This window comes from Meleagris gallopavo, chromosome 10, assembly GCF_000146605.3.
Source record: "Meleagris gallopavo isolate NT-WF06-2002-E0010 breed Aviagen turkey brand Nicholas breeding stock chromosome 10, Turkey_5.1, whole genome shotgun sequence".
Lineage (NCBI taxonomy): Eukaryota > Metazoa > Chordata > Aves > Galliformes > Phasianidae > Meleagris > Meleagris gallopavo.
In genome coordinates this window covers 19,270,709-19,289,909 of record NC_015020.2, presented here as the reverse complement: position 1 = coordinate 19,289,909, position 19,201 = coordinate 19,270,709, and the positions used below count along the sequence as shown (strand labels likewise).

Genomic DNA, 19,201 nt, shown 5'->3' with positions numbered 1-19,201 from the left:
TTTAAAAACATGATCCTCCAATTAAATCCTCAAATGAACAGAACCTTCCTCTCATGGTAGATTAATAAAGACAACATGGGAAAAGCACAGCCAGCGAGGACGACTGCTACTTGCCATCCATTTGGCTGATTGTGAAGAAAGTCATGCTGATAAAGCACAAGCTCTACCGAAGAATGAATCCTGCAGGGAATGGTCTCCAGGCTGTCTTCATATTTAAGACCTATTAGCCTCTAGAATGTCAATAAATATTTTCGGATAAGAAAGCTCACCAGAGCTGTTGAGGATGTTCTGTTCCCCTACGACAAAGAGCACTGCTGCCTTTAATCAGTACCCCTTCAAACACTTCTTTGTGGCACTTCCCTACGTAACGTGGAATCGCTCTGAACACACACACTTCACCAAATTTCCGTTTATTCCATAGCTAATAATTTGTTTGCTAGTTTGCATGAAGAGCATACTACATATGATATTTCAAGATATTTTTTGCGTGGAAAGAACAGCAAACAGCCCTCCTCCTGCATTCCACAACACGCAGTTTCTCTTTGCAGCTCAGCTCAGTCCAGCTGGAACTCGCCAAGCGCTGCTATCCACGAGGCTGTTGCACTCGTGCCACTGGCAGCAGATATGAACCAGGTTCACGACGACCCACTGACATTTTTTCTACTCCGATTTAGTACGAGCTCCGAGTTTATCATTCCTCTGTCATAAGCTTCTTCCTGATTCTCTCATTTCACAGATTAAATCTGGTTGGCTTCTACAGGAATGTAAACGTTCCCCATTCAGTAGAACAGAGATGCCCGCGCACGTTTCTTTGGATATGTTACCCTCCAAAGTTTAGAACAATGCGTCCTCTCATCAGACAGACCCACAACCTTTCAGGGTAATGAAGTGTGATTAAATATCTTTCTTGGTTACAAATTTTAAAGGCACGATTGTAAAGTGGACTACTGCAGAGGAAGTCTCACTTTATTTTCACCTTTTCACGTCTTTGCGCTCATAGCCCTGTGTAACAATGGGCAGGACATGCTGAGAGCAAAATGAAAATCCTGGATTGGATCCCTTTAAAGTCAATGTAATGTTTGATACGGAGCATACAGAGGAAAAAAAAAAACAAACAGCAGAAGTAGTTTGTCTTTTCCCTTGTGGATGATGATGTGCAGGCATTACCCTAGAGCTCAGTCTGACTCTCCCTGAATTAATGGGAACATTTGCTGTCACTTCCCTACAAATGGGTGAGGCTTTTAGTGAAGAGATAAATTACCAGAAGGAGAAACTGGAAAAAGGTTCCCAAACCAATTTTGTTAAAAAAAACAAAAACAAAACAACACAGAAGGCAATCCTCAGCAGCCCAGACAGCAAAATTCCAGCACAGCTCCCTGCCTTCTGTGCTCACACTGCTCTCCTATGGGTTTCTGACAGCTTTGCTTCACCTTACAAATTTTAGAAACTCCAAACTTGGCAGAAGCAGATGCAAAATGCATACCTTCCCAAATCATTACAAACATCTCCCAACTGCTGAAGTGCACAGCAGCCTCCACCTCCCACAGTGCAGCTTTGCTCCCCACAGCACCACATTTACAACGAGGGCTCTGAGTCCCAGCAAAGAGCTCCCCTTCCTAAACAAAACCAGTAACTTCATTGCAGGTACCCTGAAAAGACAAAACCACATTTTATAGCGTTCCATTAGAGGGCATCCTAGCATGTCCTTTTGTGGTCAGATGGTTTCCCTAATTTATACTCTGCAATAGTTTGTGAACGATCTTCTATACAGGCAGTCAGAGATATTCACAGCTTCATCATCAGGGCAGGTGGGTTTTCAGCATTACTTCATATGTGCAAGGTGTGAATAAGCTGGACACACAATCATAACATTACTGACAAAATTCTGAACAGCTGAAGATCAGACTCGAAAATAATGGGAGATTATAAAAGGTGAGCAAGTTCGGTCATGTATCTTGAAATAAGAGACTGATATGTTCTCAAAGCTTACCACTGACAGAAGCTCCAGTGCCAAACTCAAGGTGGCAACTGCTCAGAGCCAGTGGCAGATTATGGATTCCAGGATAGAGGGGAGCTGCTGTGAATACAGCCACTGCTCACACCCACATACCTGATCTTTAAGGAGTTTTATAACTATTTACTAACACACTTACAGATGGACACATCCAGGTTATGACCATCAGTTCCATTAAATTAGTAAAAATCCCCTAGGTAGTAACATCTGCTTAGTCAAATATTATCCATACTGGGCTATGACTGAGAAGGTCGGTTTCACCTCATACAGTGCATTCTGTATGTACACTGAAATCAGTTCAAAGGCTGAAGGCACCAGGGGACCTAAAGGAAATAATACTGGAAAATAAGAAGTCTAGCTTAAGAAATAGGAGTTGACATGATAACATGAAAATTTATCTATGAGACAGATAATTCAGTTACAATAAATTATGATCCTATCTGACTTAAAGTGGAATGTAAAAGTGCTTCTGTCACACAAAATGAAAAATGAACTTCTGACTGCTGAAATGCAAGATTAATGAATCGACTTAAGAGACATGAAACAACTTACGATGATCCTGGACTTGCTGTTGGTGGGGGACCTGGAAAAGTGACAGAAGAAAAACAGTGTGATGAGTTATAGTGAGGTAACAAGCAGGAAGCTTTTCAAAACCTTTTAAAAGATAAAAGTAACAGTCTGTCATGTTGAATGTGGTTTATGTAGTTCAACAGGCAAGTCTCCATTTCTCAATAGCAAAGACAAGACTGTATCCTGTAGCAGTGACTGTCTACAAAATGCTGTAGATAAGGGTAATAAACAGCTGAGGGACTGATTCTGTAATTCGACTGTGTTTGGGGTCACGACAAAAAAGGCTGCAGCAAACCACAGGAGGCTTGTACAAAAGCATGTTCTCACTATAAGTGGGAGAAAACAGCATCACTTCCCCCTATCAATCTTCATTGTGTTTCAGGGTGTTCATCCTTGGCCTGATTCAGCAGGCGTTGGCTGACAGTGTTTTGCTGGTGGTGCCTTTGGCATTTATAATTTGGCAAATACTGGACTGGCTGAGCTGACTGCAGTTCAGCAGCACAGAGCAAACTGAAGAGTCAGCTGCAGCAGGTTTAAGAGACATTCATATTAATGAGCATTTGCTTTAGAAATTGAGTTGTAAGATTAAATGTTGCTCCAGTCAGCAAACCACAAAAAATATTCTGTGTTTTCTACAGCAGAATCTATAAAAGTGCCATTTTTTAGATTAAAATATCCTAAATTTCAGATATAAACTAAAGGATAATTACTTTATGAGAAAATCTGATGACCAATTTCTTATTAGAATTTAGAGATTCATGATGAAAGACTCCGGCACACATCGGATACATCATTCACACTGTGTCACTATGAGGGCTGCCTGGGGTTCCATGCAAGCATTCTCACCTCAATGAAATATTTCACCCTGAGTGGAGATGGATAAGATGCACAAAACCCATCTCATGTCTGGAATCATCCCAGTCATAAGACTGTCTATGAAGGCAATCGCCTCAATATAAGCTTCGAAGAAATGCTTATGTTATCTGAAAGGTATATATATATCACTAGTGGGTCTACACAGAACGTTTTCACTCCATCTCCAATCTTCTCCAAGCTGCAAGCTGAATTTCTCACTTACTAGAAAAAGAGGATGCTACTTGGGCACTTGAGAAAATCACAGCTTTTATCATCTGGTCTGAATCCGCCCAGTTGGTGTATCAATGTGCTGCTCAGCGGTCCCTGTTTATGCCCTGGTTCTACTGGGCTTTTGTATACTAAAGACCACCATTACAGCTGGCATGATGAGCATCTCAGCTGAGCAGCAAGCAATCCTGCTGGCTGATACCATTCCATCATAGAATCGTATCACAGAATGGTCTGGGCTGAAAAGGACCACAGTGCTCATCTAGCGCCAACGCCCTGCTAAGTGCAGGGTCGCCAACCACCAGACCAGTCTGCCCAGAGCCACATCCAGCCTGGCCTTGAGTGCTTCCAGAGTCATTGCCCTTGTTTTCAGTGGTTAAAACAACATATGAGCTGGACTTGAAGATCCCACGGATCCCTTCCAACCTGGGATATCCTACGACTCTAAGAACTTTCTCCAGAGTTACCCGCACTATTTTCCTAAGTAACAACTCAAACAGCTTCAAAGGACACAACGTACCAAATTTGACAAACAGCACACCGGTCGTAGAAACAGTCTTCCTGCCGTTGGTTGCGACGCACTGGAAGTAGCCGGTGTCGGTGGTGTCCAGGTTCCTGATCCTCAGCCGGGAGCCGTAGCTGGTTGCTCGGAAGGAGATGCGCCGGGGCTCCTGGACCACGGGAGCGTCGTTCTTCAGCCAGCGCACGGTGGGCGGAGGATTGCCGGACACCTTACAGTGCAGCTCTGCGGTCTGACCAAGAGTGGTGGTGATGTTGTTCATCGGCTCGTCCAGCGTCAAGAAGTAATCTGTCGTGGAAAAAGAAACGACGTGAGTTAAAAAAATCCAGCTTGGGATGTGTTATTTGAAAGAGCTCTCGTTCCTGTCTTTGAAAGAGAAATGAAGGAAGTGGCCATCGGGTTTAGCCAAAAATTCTCCTTCTTAATTTGGGTTTCAGGGCCACTGTGAGCTCCACATAGTTTTGCACAGTGAAAAAAGGAACAAATTTTACTATTTTCACTACACTGTAGTCACAGAATCACAGAACAGCCTGGGTTGGAAGGGACCTCAAGGATGATGAATCTCCAACCCCCGTACCACATGCAGGGCCACCAACCTCACCGTTTGGTACCAGCCCAGGCTGCCCAGGGCCCCATCCAACCTGGCCTTGAACACCTCCAGGGATGGACGGGGCATCCACAGCCTCTCTGGGCAGCTGTTCCAGCACCTCACCACTCTCACAGCAAAGAACTTCCCCCCAGCATCCAACCTAAATCTTCCATCCCTCAACTTAAAACCATTTCCCCTTGTCCTGCTGTTATCTACCCTTTCAAAGAGTTGATTCCCCTCCTGTTTGTAGGCTCCCTTTAGGTACTGAAGGCTGCAATGAGGTCACCCGCAGCCTTCTCTTCTCCAGGCTGAACAAGCCCAGCTCCCTCAGCCTGTCTTTGTAGGGGAGGTGCTCCAGCTCCCTGATCATCCTTGTGGCCCTCCTCTGGACACTCTCCAACAGCTCCCTGTCTTTCGTGTACTGGAGGCTCCAGACCTGGACACAGCACTCATAGTAGTCACACAATAGTCATACTGTTGTTCTCAAAAGCTTCTTTTCCTTTGTACATCCATAGATTTTCTCTACTTTCTCAGCATTCTCCTATATTTGGCTTCATTCAACACAGCAGAAAGATGTAATGCCTCTCCTCTGTTTAATTTTTTTTTCCTTTTCGCTAACCAGTAAATGCAAAAATATCCATTGTAAATTCAGCCGCTTATTTTATTGTTTGTGCCTCACACATCTGCCCTGCTCATGTCTGCATCCACAAAATGTACCAATGTATGAAATAAGCCCTCAGCAACAAGGACCTCAGAGCCATTTTTAATGGAGCTGCAGAGCAGCACAGACAGGAACCACGTTCTGAATGGCTCTGCAAGCACTAAGAGCACAGATGAAGGAATGGGGATCGTATCTGTAAGATGAAGGTTTTCTTCTCAGTGCTTCCTCTGGGGAGGGCACTGAAGTTTAATCTGAAATAGGTCTCATGATAGTTGCAAGTATAAGATCAGGAATTCTTTCATTCTGTTAAGACAGAGAATGTTAAATCACGATTTCACAAAATTAATCTCTTCTAATCCATTCATGAGCATTGCCTTCTTCTGTCAAGTGCTATTTCATTCTGCATCGGTCAGGAAGAAGGCCATTTCTAGTTAACTGTACTCAGCATTTAATTAAATCCTTTAGAGGCAGAGAGCGAGATGGATTGGGTTAGGGGAATGGAATACGCGAGCTTTCATCTCGGTGTCACAGGTTCAAACCCAACGTGGTCATTAGTGGGCAGAGCCCATTAGCAGTGCTGGCTGTCTCGGCAGGGCGGCCGGGCAGTGGGAAATCTGGGGCCCTGCTGCTGTGCTCTGCCAGCAGGACTGGGGGGTCGGTGAGGCCCATCAGTCAGTGAATTTGTGCTGCTGGAGCGGCTGCATCCACTGTTACCTGCAGCAGCAAGCCTGCCTGAAATTAGGAGAAAGATCTCCAGCACCCAATAAAAACAGCTTGGCTAAGTACCTTACTCAACTGATCCACTTCCCTAATTACTTCTTTTAATCATGTCTTCACTGGCTACTCCCTTCATTATGTCTTGTGAGTATCAGTATCTCTCCTCTTTGTATTTAATCTCCTTAGTGTGTGAGTTCTTACCCTGGATTTGCAGCACACCCCTGTTCTCCCGAGGTGCTGTTAGGATAAGCGCTATGCACAAAGGAGCTGCCCACACAGCAATCTTTCACTGATCAAGTTTGTCAACACGCAGATATGAAACTGCAAAATCATACTGCTACCTGTGCTCCTATGGACCTGGTTAGCTAAAACCGTGTCTGGTGTCAACGCAGCTGAGTGGTGAAGGCAGACAACGGGCTCAGCATCCCACCTGAGTGCCAGGCTGCTCCTTACCCCTCCAGAGCCACTTCTGCACGACTAAAAACATTTCTGACTTGCACCTTCATCACCTCATTGGGAAGTACCACCTAAATCAACACACGCATTCTTGGGCTCTCCCCACAGTCTGTGCTTAACAAAGTCACACTAATCACGTGGAAGTGGATAACAACACTTAGTGATCCAATACACTTCTACATCACAATCCTTTACATAACTCCTGATTGTGTTTCAAAGATAGAAGTTCAGACACCTTCAGTGCAATACAGACAGAAAACAGAATGGCTTCAGTCCTGTGATGGTCTTGCTGACAACCAACAGTAAATAGAATATTAAAAAATGGAGTGTACAGAAGAAGCAAATAAAGGAATAATAATGATGTTGGGTAGGATCCCAAATGCAGAAGGATTTCAAAGTACCAGTGCCAACAGTGAGGCAATGGGGAAGTACGGTCATCACAGCAAGAGCTATGGGGCAGCTTCTCTGCAGGTACCCACAGAAGCAGCCTCTGGTGCCAGGACTTCCCACTCTTCCCCAAGCTTTCTTTGCCTTCTCTGCAAACTGTTACAGGAACTCCACAACAAATAGCACCCTCAAAATTTAGCTTAGCTTAGTCCTTCAATCCATGCAGTTTGCATCCAAACCTTACATCAGCTCAGGCAGCAGACTGTAAAGCACCTGAGATGAGACGTGAGCAGGGAAAGTTCCAGGCAGCTGGAATCTTCGCAAGAAGTTTCTCATGGGTGAAGCATTTCTGTTACTGACAATGAGCTGAAGGTCCAACAGTGCTTCCAAACCATGCCAGGTTTGGGAACCTGAGGAGAACTGGACTACGAGAACGGATAAGTGCCACACACTGCTGCCCTCACCTAGCACAGGGCAGCCAAAGGGAAGCCCAATTCTACTTCCAGCCTTCAAATTTAACCCTTACCTACCAAAGCCCATCAAATCCCCAAAGCTACCACCACCATCCTCTCCCTTACAACAACCAACAACAGAATAACTCCTCAGGTTTCTGTCCAGCCGCTCTCTGGTGCCATCAGCTCTAACGCTGTCTACCTTGGGACAAAAGAGGCCAAGAGAATCAGGGGTAGATCCTCCTTCTGGGCTTCAGCGGGGGGTGAGCAGGGCTGCCGCCCCAAGCTGACTCTCTCTGCCCAAAAGAATAATTTGTTAGAAACGTGATGGTTCTTACGCACAAGTTAACGACACTCAAGTGGCAGCAGCCATTGGAAAGTGTGAGTGCAATGCTGGCTCCGAGCAGCGCTGGGTGAATCACCCCGGCTGGGATTTTCAGAAGAGCCGAAGGGAAGCAGACACCCAAAGCCAATCAAAGCTCACACGGGATTTGTGCAACTAAGTCCTTTTAAAAACAGCCTTAAACCTTTTGGCTCGGTTTCTCCAGCTATAAAGTGAGGATAATAATCCCTCTTACATCATGGGGAGGCTGCTATGTACATTAATGAGATAATGCTCGTAAAGCACTTTGAAGGTGAAAAGTGCTACGCTGGGATAAGCGCTCTTGTTATATTTTCAGTTCAATCTCAGGATTTCAAGAACAACAACAGCTGGTCCGTATTTTAGAGCTGCTCTCTATGAGACACATTTTAATTTACAGAAGTACAGGAGAATAGCCTGAATAAGTTCTAAATAAAATTTAGCCCACCTATAATTTAATAATAGTCAATTGACTTTTTTTTTTTAATTTGTAAAAACAATTTACTGCTGGGTCTACCCCCCTGAATGCCAAGTTTCAGCCCACAGACATTTTTTTTTTTAATGGCTGAGTTATAAACCCTTGAAAAATGCTGACAGCCCTTTTACTATAGCAGCACTAGCGGGTGCCCTATAATGAACTTTTAAATGACTTGAGATAATATCTGGAAAGCCAAGCCTGAAATATATTTCTGGTTTTGAGCCGTTGCCAATGCAAACACAACACATCATAAGTCATCTTCATGATTCTAAGCGCATAAATTGGAGACACTGCATATAAAATCCAAATATTAGGTATCCTTCGTGGCCAAACGCTGCGCTGATTTGATGTTACAGAACAGCAACAGCTGTGCGAGGACGAAATGTAGTGCGTTGCGTGTCTCCAAAGAAGAAAAGTGTGTGTATTTCCACAGCTATGTCTTGACATTGTTAAATAGGAGCCTGCTCAGCCGTAATAAATTCTGAAGTATTCCACCACTTTTAAGTGGAACCCAGGTGGCTTTCAAAATAAAAGCTCATCCTCTCTGGCCAAGGAATGTTAATCTCCTCTGCGACCACATGGTTGCTCTATCTTAAATTACCAAAGACACCTCTCAGAGCAGTAAAAGCCTCCCTGTCCATAGGAGGGTTCTGCTGCACCGTGCGTGCTCCGCGTTTCTGGTTTCACTGAGTGTTTAAGGCACGGTGGGGATGCAGGATTAGTCCCCGAACCATTCGTTTCATGAGAAGAACGATTGTTTCACTTATCCTCTTCTTTGAGCCCTTCTAATCTTTCAAAACGTTCAGGAAAAAGCTCAAATCAAAACCCTCCTTCAGGTCGCTGCAGGCACAAGGGCAGCTTAAACCCATTGCAGCGGGGCACTGGGCACTGCAGTAGGCATGGTGGAGATGAGTTGTCAGATGGACTTGCTGTAGTAGAGATCGTTTCCAACCTTAATCGTTCTATGATTTCCATTTCCTCTGAGCTTGAGATGAGCCACATTAGCCCAGATGACGCTACATGTGGATGCAGCCCACATTCCCATTTATCAGCACCGCCATCCGCTCCGGCAGTGGGAATGTTCCATACAGAATTGCTCTCAAGGGAGAAAGTCTACAACTCCGAGCCCACCCAGAACTTGCAGGATGGGTTTTTCTGTTTGCTTCACGTGTTCAGCTGAGCAGAGTTTTATGCTCTTCCAGTTAAGCTGAAGAAGGAACCAGCAGAATTTCTTACCCAAGTGCGGCCATTGACAGAGCACATATTTCTCAGTTGGAAAAAGGATTAACCATGGCTTGCTTCATCTGCCCGTAACTCACAAAGGAAGAGAACTCCTGGCAGGTCCGATCTGCGGGTCCGATCAACAGCCCCTTGTTATTAAAGGGGGCAAAAGGAAGACTCCCGGCTGGAATTTCACTTATTTCAAATGAATAAAAGTAGAGGAACGGCAGTGGGAGGAAAGGGATACCGCACTCGACCCACGATTTGGCAACCCATATGAAGGATATCAGAGTTAAAGAAGCCCAGACAAACAAGCGGAAATATTCGATGTCAAATCTCCTGGGACAAAAGGAAACACACTCCTGTATTTGCTCGCCCCGCTTGTTTTCCTCAGCACTGCGTATGTGCAAGGCTCAACTCAGGATACACACTGCAGCTGTGTGCAGGGCTTTCTCTACCCAGCCATTATTTGAGGCATGAATGCTACCCGAGGATCACACACTGACCTGAAACAGGCCAAAACCTGCTGCCCAAGGCTTTATCAGCTTTCCAACGTCCCCACGCGATGTTTGCGACGTTTGAGATTCTCATAATTAATTGCTGCTTTCCGATCATTAGCAGCTTCAGGACTGCCGAGGGCCATAAGGGTGGGTGGGCTGATGGAGGGAAACAGAGCACAGATCCTTGGGCCTTCCAAAGTTATCAGGGCTGAGCACCTGAATCCCACTGCTCCAGGATGGGGGCTGTACACCTCGCTGCCCCTCACACCTCTGAATTCCTCTTATGAACGTGAGGGCTCACATCTGCCTCTGCTACCCTGAGTTTGCTCCCAGGTTTGAGGACCGCCGCCCCGGTGATAGCTCTGATGCTGTAATCCAGCAAGGGGAAATGAAGCCTTTCTTTACTTAGGAACCAGTTTTATAGCGCAAGTAGGAAGCCTCTAAACTTTATCACAAAAAAAAAGTGATTTGGAATAGGTAAACAAACGTCCACATCCAGCTATAAACCAAACTACTGAAAACCATCAAGGGATTTTGTTGTCACTTTAGAAGCTGCTCGGCAGTAAAGAGCTGCACACAAAAACTCCAGCTATTAAAGGAAGGGTGCACAGAAAGGTATGTGCCCTAAGATTAATGCCGTCGAGTCAAAGAAAAGCTGTTATTTTTGACATTTTGACATAGCATCACTTGAGGATCTGGTTCTTATTAGCCTTTTCTGTGCCTTTTAAAGCTCTATTTTTTTTTTAAACCAAAAATGTCAGGAAATTTGGAACAGAAACTTACAATAAAACACGTCCCTTGACCCTCTGATCTATCAATCTTTCAAATAAACAAAGATAGCTGGATGAGCCAGGAAAAGGTTATTATATATGGTTACCTTATGTACAATGGTCAGACATTCGCTGCACACACTGAGGTTACACAAAATCCCACGTAAGCAAAGCATTTCGTGCAAGACTTCTGCCACAAATGCCACGTGTTACCCAGGGTGGTTTCTTTTTCTCGTTTTGTCCCGCGACCTTCAAATTTCACACCCTGTGTTATTTATAAATGAGACATTCAAGAAACACAAATTCTCAAATAGAAACGCGCGCTCCGTCAGTGGAAAAGCAAACAAAAGGAGCTAATGTACTGTGGCTAAAAAAATTTTCAAACAAAGCAGCAGTAATTTACTGCCGTGCTACTAACGGGACCCCACAAATAGAATCCGAACCCTGAGCCCCATCGGGGGAGCCTGATTTACCCAATATCCCCCAGATAATAAAGGAAAATAAAAAGGTAAATTGTGCATGAATGCGAAAGCTGTAATTCTTCCCCTTTCACCACACGTATCAAATTCACGTCCAGTGATTTCAAAAGAAAATCTGGAAATCTCCAAAGGACTGAGGCTGAAGTCAGGAGGCCCCGACCCGCCCGGCTTTGTCCTCGGTTGCTTTTGTTGATGTTTCTTAAGATGTAGTTTGCCTAAGAGTTAAATTCTCCCCAGGCCATCAGAAGGATTTTCTCTATGAAGACTCAAGGCCAGGGCATATCCCTGCCTGGAAGGAATTGTTGAGCCGACAGCTTCAGCACGGGTTTGTCAGCACGGATGGCAAGGCTGCCTTCTCCAAAAGTCACTGATGTGCACAGTGCTGTGCAGGGTAGCACTGCAAACACTGCAGCTCTCCATGCCCCGCTTCACCCTGCCCTGGTCATTTTCTGCTCTAGGCTGCTCCACACCATGCCTTGCTACAGGTGATCTTTGTATTGGTGTGTGCCTCGGAATGCATGAAGATAAATTCCAGCTTCACCTCAAACCACCGCCAGTGGATTTGGGACACATTCTGCAAAATCCTGCCTCCTGCTGCCCTCTCCTTGGGGAATGTTTGCTCTCTGCACTGAGGTCCGTGCCGTGCAGAGCTGAGAGCGGCAGGGAGCTGTGAGCCCAGGCTTGGGATGGCAGATGTCTCAAAATGAAAACGGATCCCAAGCCCTGGGATCATTCCAGTGTTTTATACTTGTTTATCAAAGCAGACAGGCCATGAAAAGGGAAAGGAATATATGCAGGATCTGCAGATCTCACAGGGAAAGGTTTTCTTTCAAATCTGATGCAAGGAAAAGTCAACTCTTCCACCACCATTTGGTTCCATCAGGAAACCAACATCTCATGGTAAACGCAAAACTTTCTTGGACCAAGAGCTGGAGCCTGGCTGACACTGGGAAGGTGATGCATAGGTGCAAAGAAACGGGAAACCAGAGAGTCTTAAGCAGCAGGAAAGCTGAGCCTGTCCCTCACAGCACCGTGCCCCAAACACAGCAGTGCTGTGGGGTCTCCAAGCCAAAGGAGAACTGAGCAGCAACCTGTGGCAGGAGGCTCACATCCTGCCTCCTCCCTCTGGGATGGGCTTTTCCCTCCCACCAGGCCCCCTCTCTTCCCCTGAAGTCCGCTTATTTCTCCTTATATAATTAAATACTTATTTGATCGCGTTTTCATTTCTCTTTTCCCTTGTGGCAGTCCCTCTGCACACCGTGATTTACCAAGTTGGTAAAGAGGAAAACGCTCATAGCTACATTTCTCTTATTTTAACGGCGATTATTTTTTTATTTTTATGCATAGTTTGTTTGTTTTTTTAAGGTTTTGGTGAGAAACCACCTCCTCCCTCCCATCAATCGTTGCTTTCAACAGCTCTTCACGGGTGGCTGCGTCTCTTTTAAATTCATTTCCTGTTAAAAAGAATAAACAGGCAACTGTTTAATGCTGTCGATTTAGCTTATTTAATAGAAATTGAAACCTGAATAGGGCTCAGTTGTAAGATAATCGCTGTAGAACTCTCCGAGGTAGGGAAAGCACCATATTAAGTAATTATTTCAAAACGCAGAATATTGTTTAACGAGCCCACGAGCCGTTCCTCCTTTCCAAACGCCGAAGGCGTGTTCAAGGAAGACATGCTTATTTCCACAAGGCAGCAGATAGAGTTAGAGCCACTTAATGTGGACAGCTGCTTAATTGGGAAATCTGGCTGGAAACCGCTTTCATGTGGTGAACTTAATAGGCTTTAAAATAAGTTTTACTGGGCCGCCCGCATGACCTCATGGCTGACTGCAGCAAAGACAAGTGGATGTTGATGCCTCGAGACGCTTGCTTGCAAAAAGAAATGGAAACAAAGTGCATGCCTCTATCAGCATGTGCTGCAGTGTATTTTGCTTTCCATATGTGAGGGTTTCAAAGACCTTCCTGAGAGATGGCAGCACCCACATGAAAGCCCCTGCTTTTATGGGCAAGACAGGGCATGTGTGTCTCGCTTGGCCTGTGGGCACACAGAGGAACCTGCCCCTCTGACTAAGCTTTTTGGGCAGCAAATGCATTTTAATCACATATGTAAATCCATGTTTAGGTGTGTGAGCTTACAGCTGTCTAAATGCTAATCAGGGCAAGCAAAGGGGCCGGTAATCCCCCAGGAATGCAGGATTCAGCCCAGCCACTGATAATTGCTGCATTCCAGGTGGATTAGAAGTGTGAAACTTCATTTTACCTGTTTCTGACAAAACAACTCAGCAACAGGTGCCATGAAAGTAACTTGGAAAATGTTCTGATTGTGAACATTGAGGGCAGGCTCAGTGCTGGAGCAGAAGCTACAGGCTTTGGTTTGAGCAATAGGATGGTTCAGTGCCCAAAACTTCACCTCTGCTCACTGCGACATCCAAACCCCAGCTGGTATAGCCTGGCACTTTGGTGATTTTAGTGGTTAGGCAGCAGACACAGAACACAGAGGATCATTCATGCAGTGCATGCTGCCTGCAAGTACCTTGCTCTGCTCCCGAGCTCGGTCAGTCATTCTAAGGATGGACAGAGCTCACATGGAGGTATGTCCTGCTGAGAGAGCAGGCCTAGCCAAAGTACCAGTAAAAAATCACCCTGATCATAAGAAAAATTTGACACAAAACTCTAATAAGGAATAATAACAAGGAAGTTACTGGGGGCTACTTTTCAGTTCAGCTCAGATTGGATTTGCTGAAAAGTTACATTACCTCTGGTATCATTTGTGCACCTTTCCCTCTGTCTGGGCTTTGGTTGGAGGCACACACCTTCCCCTGTGACACAGAGCCAACCAACTGCAGGCCCTTTATCAATCAAACCAGTGGGGCTCACCATGGAGAATGAAGAATACATCACCAGCAGTGGTTGGCAAAGAATATTTCTTTCACCTCATCAAGGTATGACCCTCAGTTCAGTGATGAAGGACTACATCCTTGTGGAAAAGCTGCCCTGTAAGTAAATGCTGCCTGGAGAACTGACACATAACTGCTTTCAGTGAAAGAGTTAACCACCAGAACTAGAGATTCCCTTCATATTTAGTACAAAAAACACATTTATGCTTCAACATAAAACTTTATGCACACATGTTCATACAAAGCATTAACAAAACGCAGACTATGAGATTTGGAGAAACAGTCCGTGGCAGAACTCCATGATGGGAAATGTCAGTCTAAATAGTTAATGGTTGACAAAATTATATGCAAATGGAAAGAGACTGTCTGACAAATGGAACAGTTAGGGAGGAGAGCAGCATCCTCCACTGTGAACGGTGCTTTAGAAGGGTTTCAAAGAGCTGACTCAGAAGCTGCAAGCTTGGAATATGGGCTAGAGGAAGCTAAGCAGTTTGGGTTAAAGTGCTGGTGGAGCATACTTTACAAAATGAAGGGGAATAAGAAATATATCTCTTTCTCTCACTATACCCTCTTCAGAGAGCTCAAAATCACACAGAATTACCACTTGCAAATGTATTTTTACCTCCTATTAATTTAAAGCCTTTAAAATTCATAATAAAACACAATGAGACAAAATGACTCTGCCTAATGCTTGTTAACTTTGCTTTCAGAGCCTAAGATCCACCAGACAAAATGTCAAGCAGTTCATAAACCAGCAGAGCTCACATCTTGAAATGCTTTTACCATGTGGAACATTTTACTGGAACAAGAAACGAACACAGCAATCTCCAGGAATCACAGAACTGCACGTAATTAAATGTCAAAGGATCACAAGGCAAACAAGGCTTATCTTAAATGCTCCCTCATCCCTTTGTTTGTTGATTTGGCCGAGTCAAGAAGAATTACTAGGATTTTAAAGTCTGATTTCACACACTTGTACATTTTCTGTCCACTTACCTTTATCTAGCTCACTTGAGATGTTCCATGATGACGTAGGCATGAAATCAACAACCACTGATGAATTTGCTCCTGGAAGAGAAAAACAGAAAAAAAGAATGCTGTTACTACAGCAGTTCTGTATCACGAAGAGTGTAAAAGGCATTTGTACATTTGCTCTCACAGTAGTAAAATTATTTGAAGAAAACCAGTGATTAAAATGCGCCCGATGCTCTGTGTTGGCAGCTGAAACATATGGGCAGCAGAAGCAGCGAAGTGGAAAAAGGCACAGTGCCAGGGCTGGAGCTTGTTTGGCTGTGCTGTCACCGGGAGGCCTTGTGTTAATCAAGCAGCCAAGCTCTGAGATGTGCTTGGCCCACCTTAAAGTCCCTCCCTGGGTTTTTATAGAGGTAGAACGACTGCACGGTGCTGCAGCTAAGAGAAACACAGCGCTCCGAGGCTGCTGAACATGTTATCTACTAACAGTTGTAGAGATTTTAATCCCGTGAACCCATGAGCACAAGAAAAGACACCGTTTATGGACTGAAGTTAACAGGGCTACTTATATGAGAAACTCTCATGCAACTCATGTAAACGCAGGCCTCAGAGACTGGTCTGAACATCGGGAGCATCTCATCACCGCTGCTGTATCTTTTCCCTGGGATTTAACACACATCTATCTGAGATGTGGGAAGGCTGACCCTGTCTCTGGCTGGATCTCCAGCACCAACGCATGCACAGAGATGCTGAGCAGCACCCAGAAGGAGAACGTTGTAAAGGACATTGTAGAGCGTACCGTTTTTATTTTGGCACCATCCCTTAAGTCCAAAGCAACCTCAGTGCAAGGATATCCAAAGATCTCCTGCTTTTATTTGATCAGTGAGCAACTTTCGAGTTCATTAAGAAATCACGAGCAAACTGTAAACACAATGTCATACAAACGCACACGGCAGTTCAGTTCAGATACAGCCACTGCACTTTTTATAAATATCGTCTTTCTTAAAAGCCCACCTGGTAGCACTGCTTATTTAAGGCTCTGTCAAGTATTTCCAATGTAAACACAGAACCTGCAGCCATTATAACTCACCTACGAGCGCAGTCCCCGGCCTGTGCAGATGTGCGGGGCACAGACCCACTGATGGGGACAGATCCTGAGCCCGTGTGCAATGGCACCGCTCCGAAGCTACCCACAGTGCAAGCCAAGACCTTGTCCCACTGTGTCTGTTCCTCTACATTCTTTTTTTTCAATTTGTTTTCTGTATTATTTAATGTCTTTGTGTCATTGTGCAGCACAAGCTTTTCCAAGCTGTTGCCATCTTTCCCACTGCTATGGGTGCAGCAGCAGAGCCAGGCTCCTGCTGTCTGTATTAGCACTGGTGTCACTTCAGATGTCCACACCACTAGCACAAACTCCCCTCCTGCTGTATTGCTTTCAGGACACTTACTCCCCAGACACTTCAGCCTCTTAACTAACTCAAACATTAGGGACTGGGGGCTGAGCAACTTGCCAGGCTGAAGGAAAACAGCTTGGAGCAGAGCTCAGTGGTGATGGCAATCTCTCAGCAGGATGACACCATGGCCAATGGCACCAGGATTTGAAATTTTGGGTATGTGAGAGATGAGCAGTGGGCCAAACATCCAACAGGATGTGGCTGGTGGGACGCTCAATCTCTGCCTTGTGCTCCCATCCCTTCTACCTGAGAATGGAGCAGCTCCAAGAGTGTTTGTATCAATTTTTTCTTGAACAGCCTTTGGAAGTGTGATGGTAAACCTCCCAGAGCACACAGCCATCGCCTGATCTCCAGGAGGAGCTACACTCCAACACCAAACTCCCTGGGGAGACACGCTCACTTTTCCCCAGGAGGTAAAGCCACCGTTTGTGAGATGGCCTTATGCATCACTAAGGCAGTTTTCTAATACTCCTGAATTAAAGCTCTGATTTCAGAGCAAAGTATTTCTATGCTCTCAGTAAACACTGAAAGGAACACACTGAGCAGCCACACAGCATGGGGACATACCATTAATTCTAAGTTAATGCAGAAAACAAAAAGTCACCGAGCAAACAAAGAGGGGAGGGGATCAAAGCCTGGAGCTGCTTCCCCCCAGGAGCAGGGCTGCCTCCTGCTGCACCTCGCTCAGCAGCTCTGCCTCCTTCAGCAAAATGCATTCAGAAAACACAGACCAAGTAGGGCTTATTTTCCTTTGCGTTTGTGAAATCAAGATTACTGTGCTCTCAAATGCACCAAAAAACTCCCAGCTCGCTTAGGAAATGCCTCCTGCTTGGAAAGCTCTTGTAGAAAGTGTCTGAATTACATCTTGTAAGGCGATGTTTGATAACCTGAACCATAGCACAGCCCAGCAGCAGCCACAGGAACAGGAAGGGATGGTGTGCAAGGAGCAGCTGAGCCCTGTGCACACCTCCTTACTGCAGGAAGGTTACATGGGCTGTTTCAGACTTCACCACACTTAAAAGCCCATCAAAGCACTGCTGAGCCTAAAAACGTGTCACTCCCTCATGCATTCTCAGTATCAAGCTGTGGATGGAGAGCATCTCCAGGGGTGCTGAGTGAAGAACCCTGCTGGCAGCCTGTGCCAGTGTCAGCCCACTCCTTCAGGGAATGCATTTTTCCCACTATCCAACCTACCAACATTCAAAAAAAAAAAAAGAAAAGAAAAGAAAACCCTTATGTTAATACTGCAATTGGTTATCAAACAAGGAGACGTAGAATTTATGTTTAATTACTAAAAATGCCCTCTTGTGCCCTGCTTTAACATATGAACAATAAGATGTGGTTTGCAAAAAGCCTGTCGGAGAAAGGTCCATTAATACAAGCGGCAGAGGCCCATCATCCAGGTAAGATTTCATTTTCTGATGAATGAAGAATCTTAATGCACGAAAGTTAAATATCTGTTCAAAACTCTGTCCCAGTGAAGAAATGCTGGTCACAGAATGCTAGAATGGCCTGGGTTGCAAAGGCCCACAGTGCTCATCCAGTTCCAACTCCCTGCTACATGCAGGGTCGTCAACCAGCAGACCGGGCTGCCCAGAGCCACATCCAGCCTGGCCTTGAATGCATCCATGGTCTTAAGTTAATGAGAAATCACAACAGTCAATTAAAACCTCTGTGAAAAGCCAAGCAAAGTGTATTCAAATCTCCTCCCCACAGAGAAGTTGGCTAACATCTGACTTTATTACCATATTGCACAAGTGCCGAGCGAATTTCACACAAGTCAGTCATTTGAAAGCCTTTGTGATTAAATAAACTTCAATAAGGTTTACAGAAAGCTGCCCAGGAAGAAGAACTGCAGAGCCTGTCCTTATCACAGGCACACACCGCTGCCTCATTTTCTCACCATGAGCAGCCATCATTCAGGGGCTGTGTCTGCACCACAGGGCTGCAGCCTTTCCAGCCTCATCTGCTGCCCCACAAAGAAAGGAGACAATCCAGGCACTGCGTCCGGGCTAATTAATATCTCTACACCATGCATTTGTAACATGAAGGAAAGAGAGCAAAAGTCAAAACAGGAAGAAGGCAGATAGCTAAGATGACACCAAACCCAGAAATGATTGAAGATTTTAATGGGAAATAAATCTGCTATAGAGAAACAAAGCAGAGAGCGAATTAAGTCTGCAAATGTGGATGTTTTGCTTGCAAGGCAGCAGGAGCAATGTACGAGGGCTGCATGTTTGCACTGCTTGCTTTCCTCCTGGTCGCACAGAACGAATCCCAGGCCTTGTAGCAACCCATCTTTTTGAGGCAGAAGATATGTCTACTTAAAGCAAACACAAACAAAAATGAAAATATTTTCGTAATGGGCAACTCCTGTTGTGTGTCAAACCTGCGGGTCCTTCTACACCCTCACTGCATACCCTAAAGAAAGTCTGGATTAGCATTTTTCTTCTATGAATGTGACTGCAATATCTGCAACCCACATCTCACTGTGGGATACCCAAAATAGCAAAAAGAACATGGAGGTATTTAAAGTAGCCAAGGAGCTACGAATCTGAGCAATAAAATAAACCATGCAAAATTAAACTAAATAAAAATGAAGTTTTCCAGTTGCAAA

General features: G+C 45.0%; 1 protein-coding gene across 1 annotated transcript in view; it reads right to left on the bottom strand.

The window, feature by feature from the left end:
• Positions 1-18,500, bottom strand: part of ROR1 (receptor tyrosine kinase like orphan receptor 1) — a 47,530-nt gene extending 29,030 nt beyond the window's left edge. The window contains exons 1-4 of the mRNA XM_031554982.1: positions 18,488-18,500; positions 15,155-15,226; positions 4,188-4,475; positions 2,567-2,597 (exon numbers count right to left, since the gene is read on the bottom strand). Coding sequence (XP_031410842.1) covers positions 2,567-2,597; positions 4,188-4,475; positions 15,155-15,226; positions 18,488-18,500 — 404 coding nt within the window. The remainder of the gene's footprint in view (positions 1-2,566; positions 2,598-4,187; positions 4,476-15,154; positions 15,227-18,487) is intronic.
• Positions 18,501-19,201: the final 701 nt, after the last annotated feature.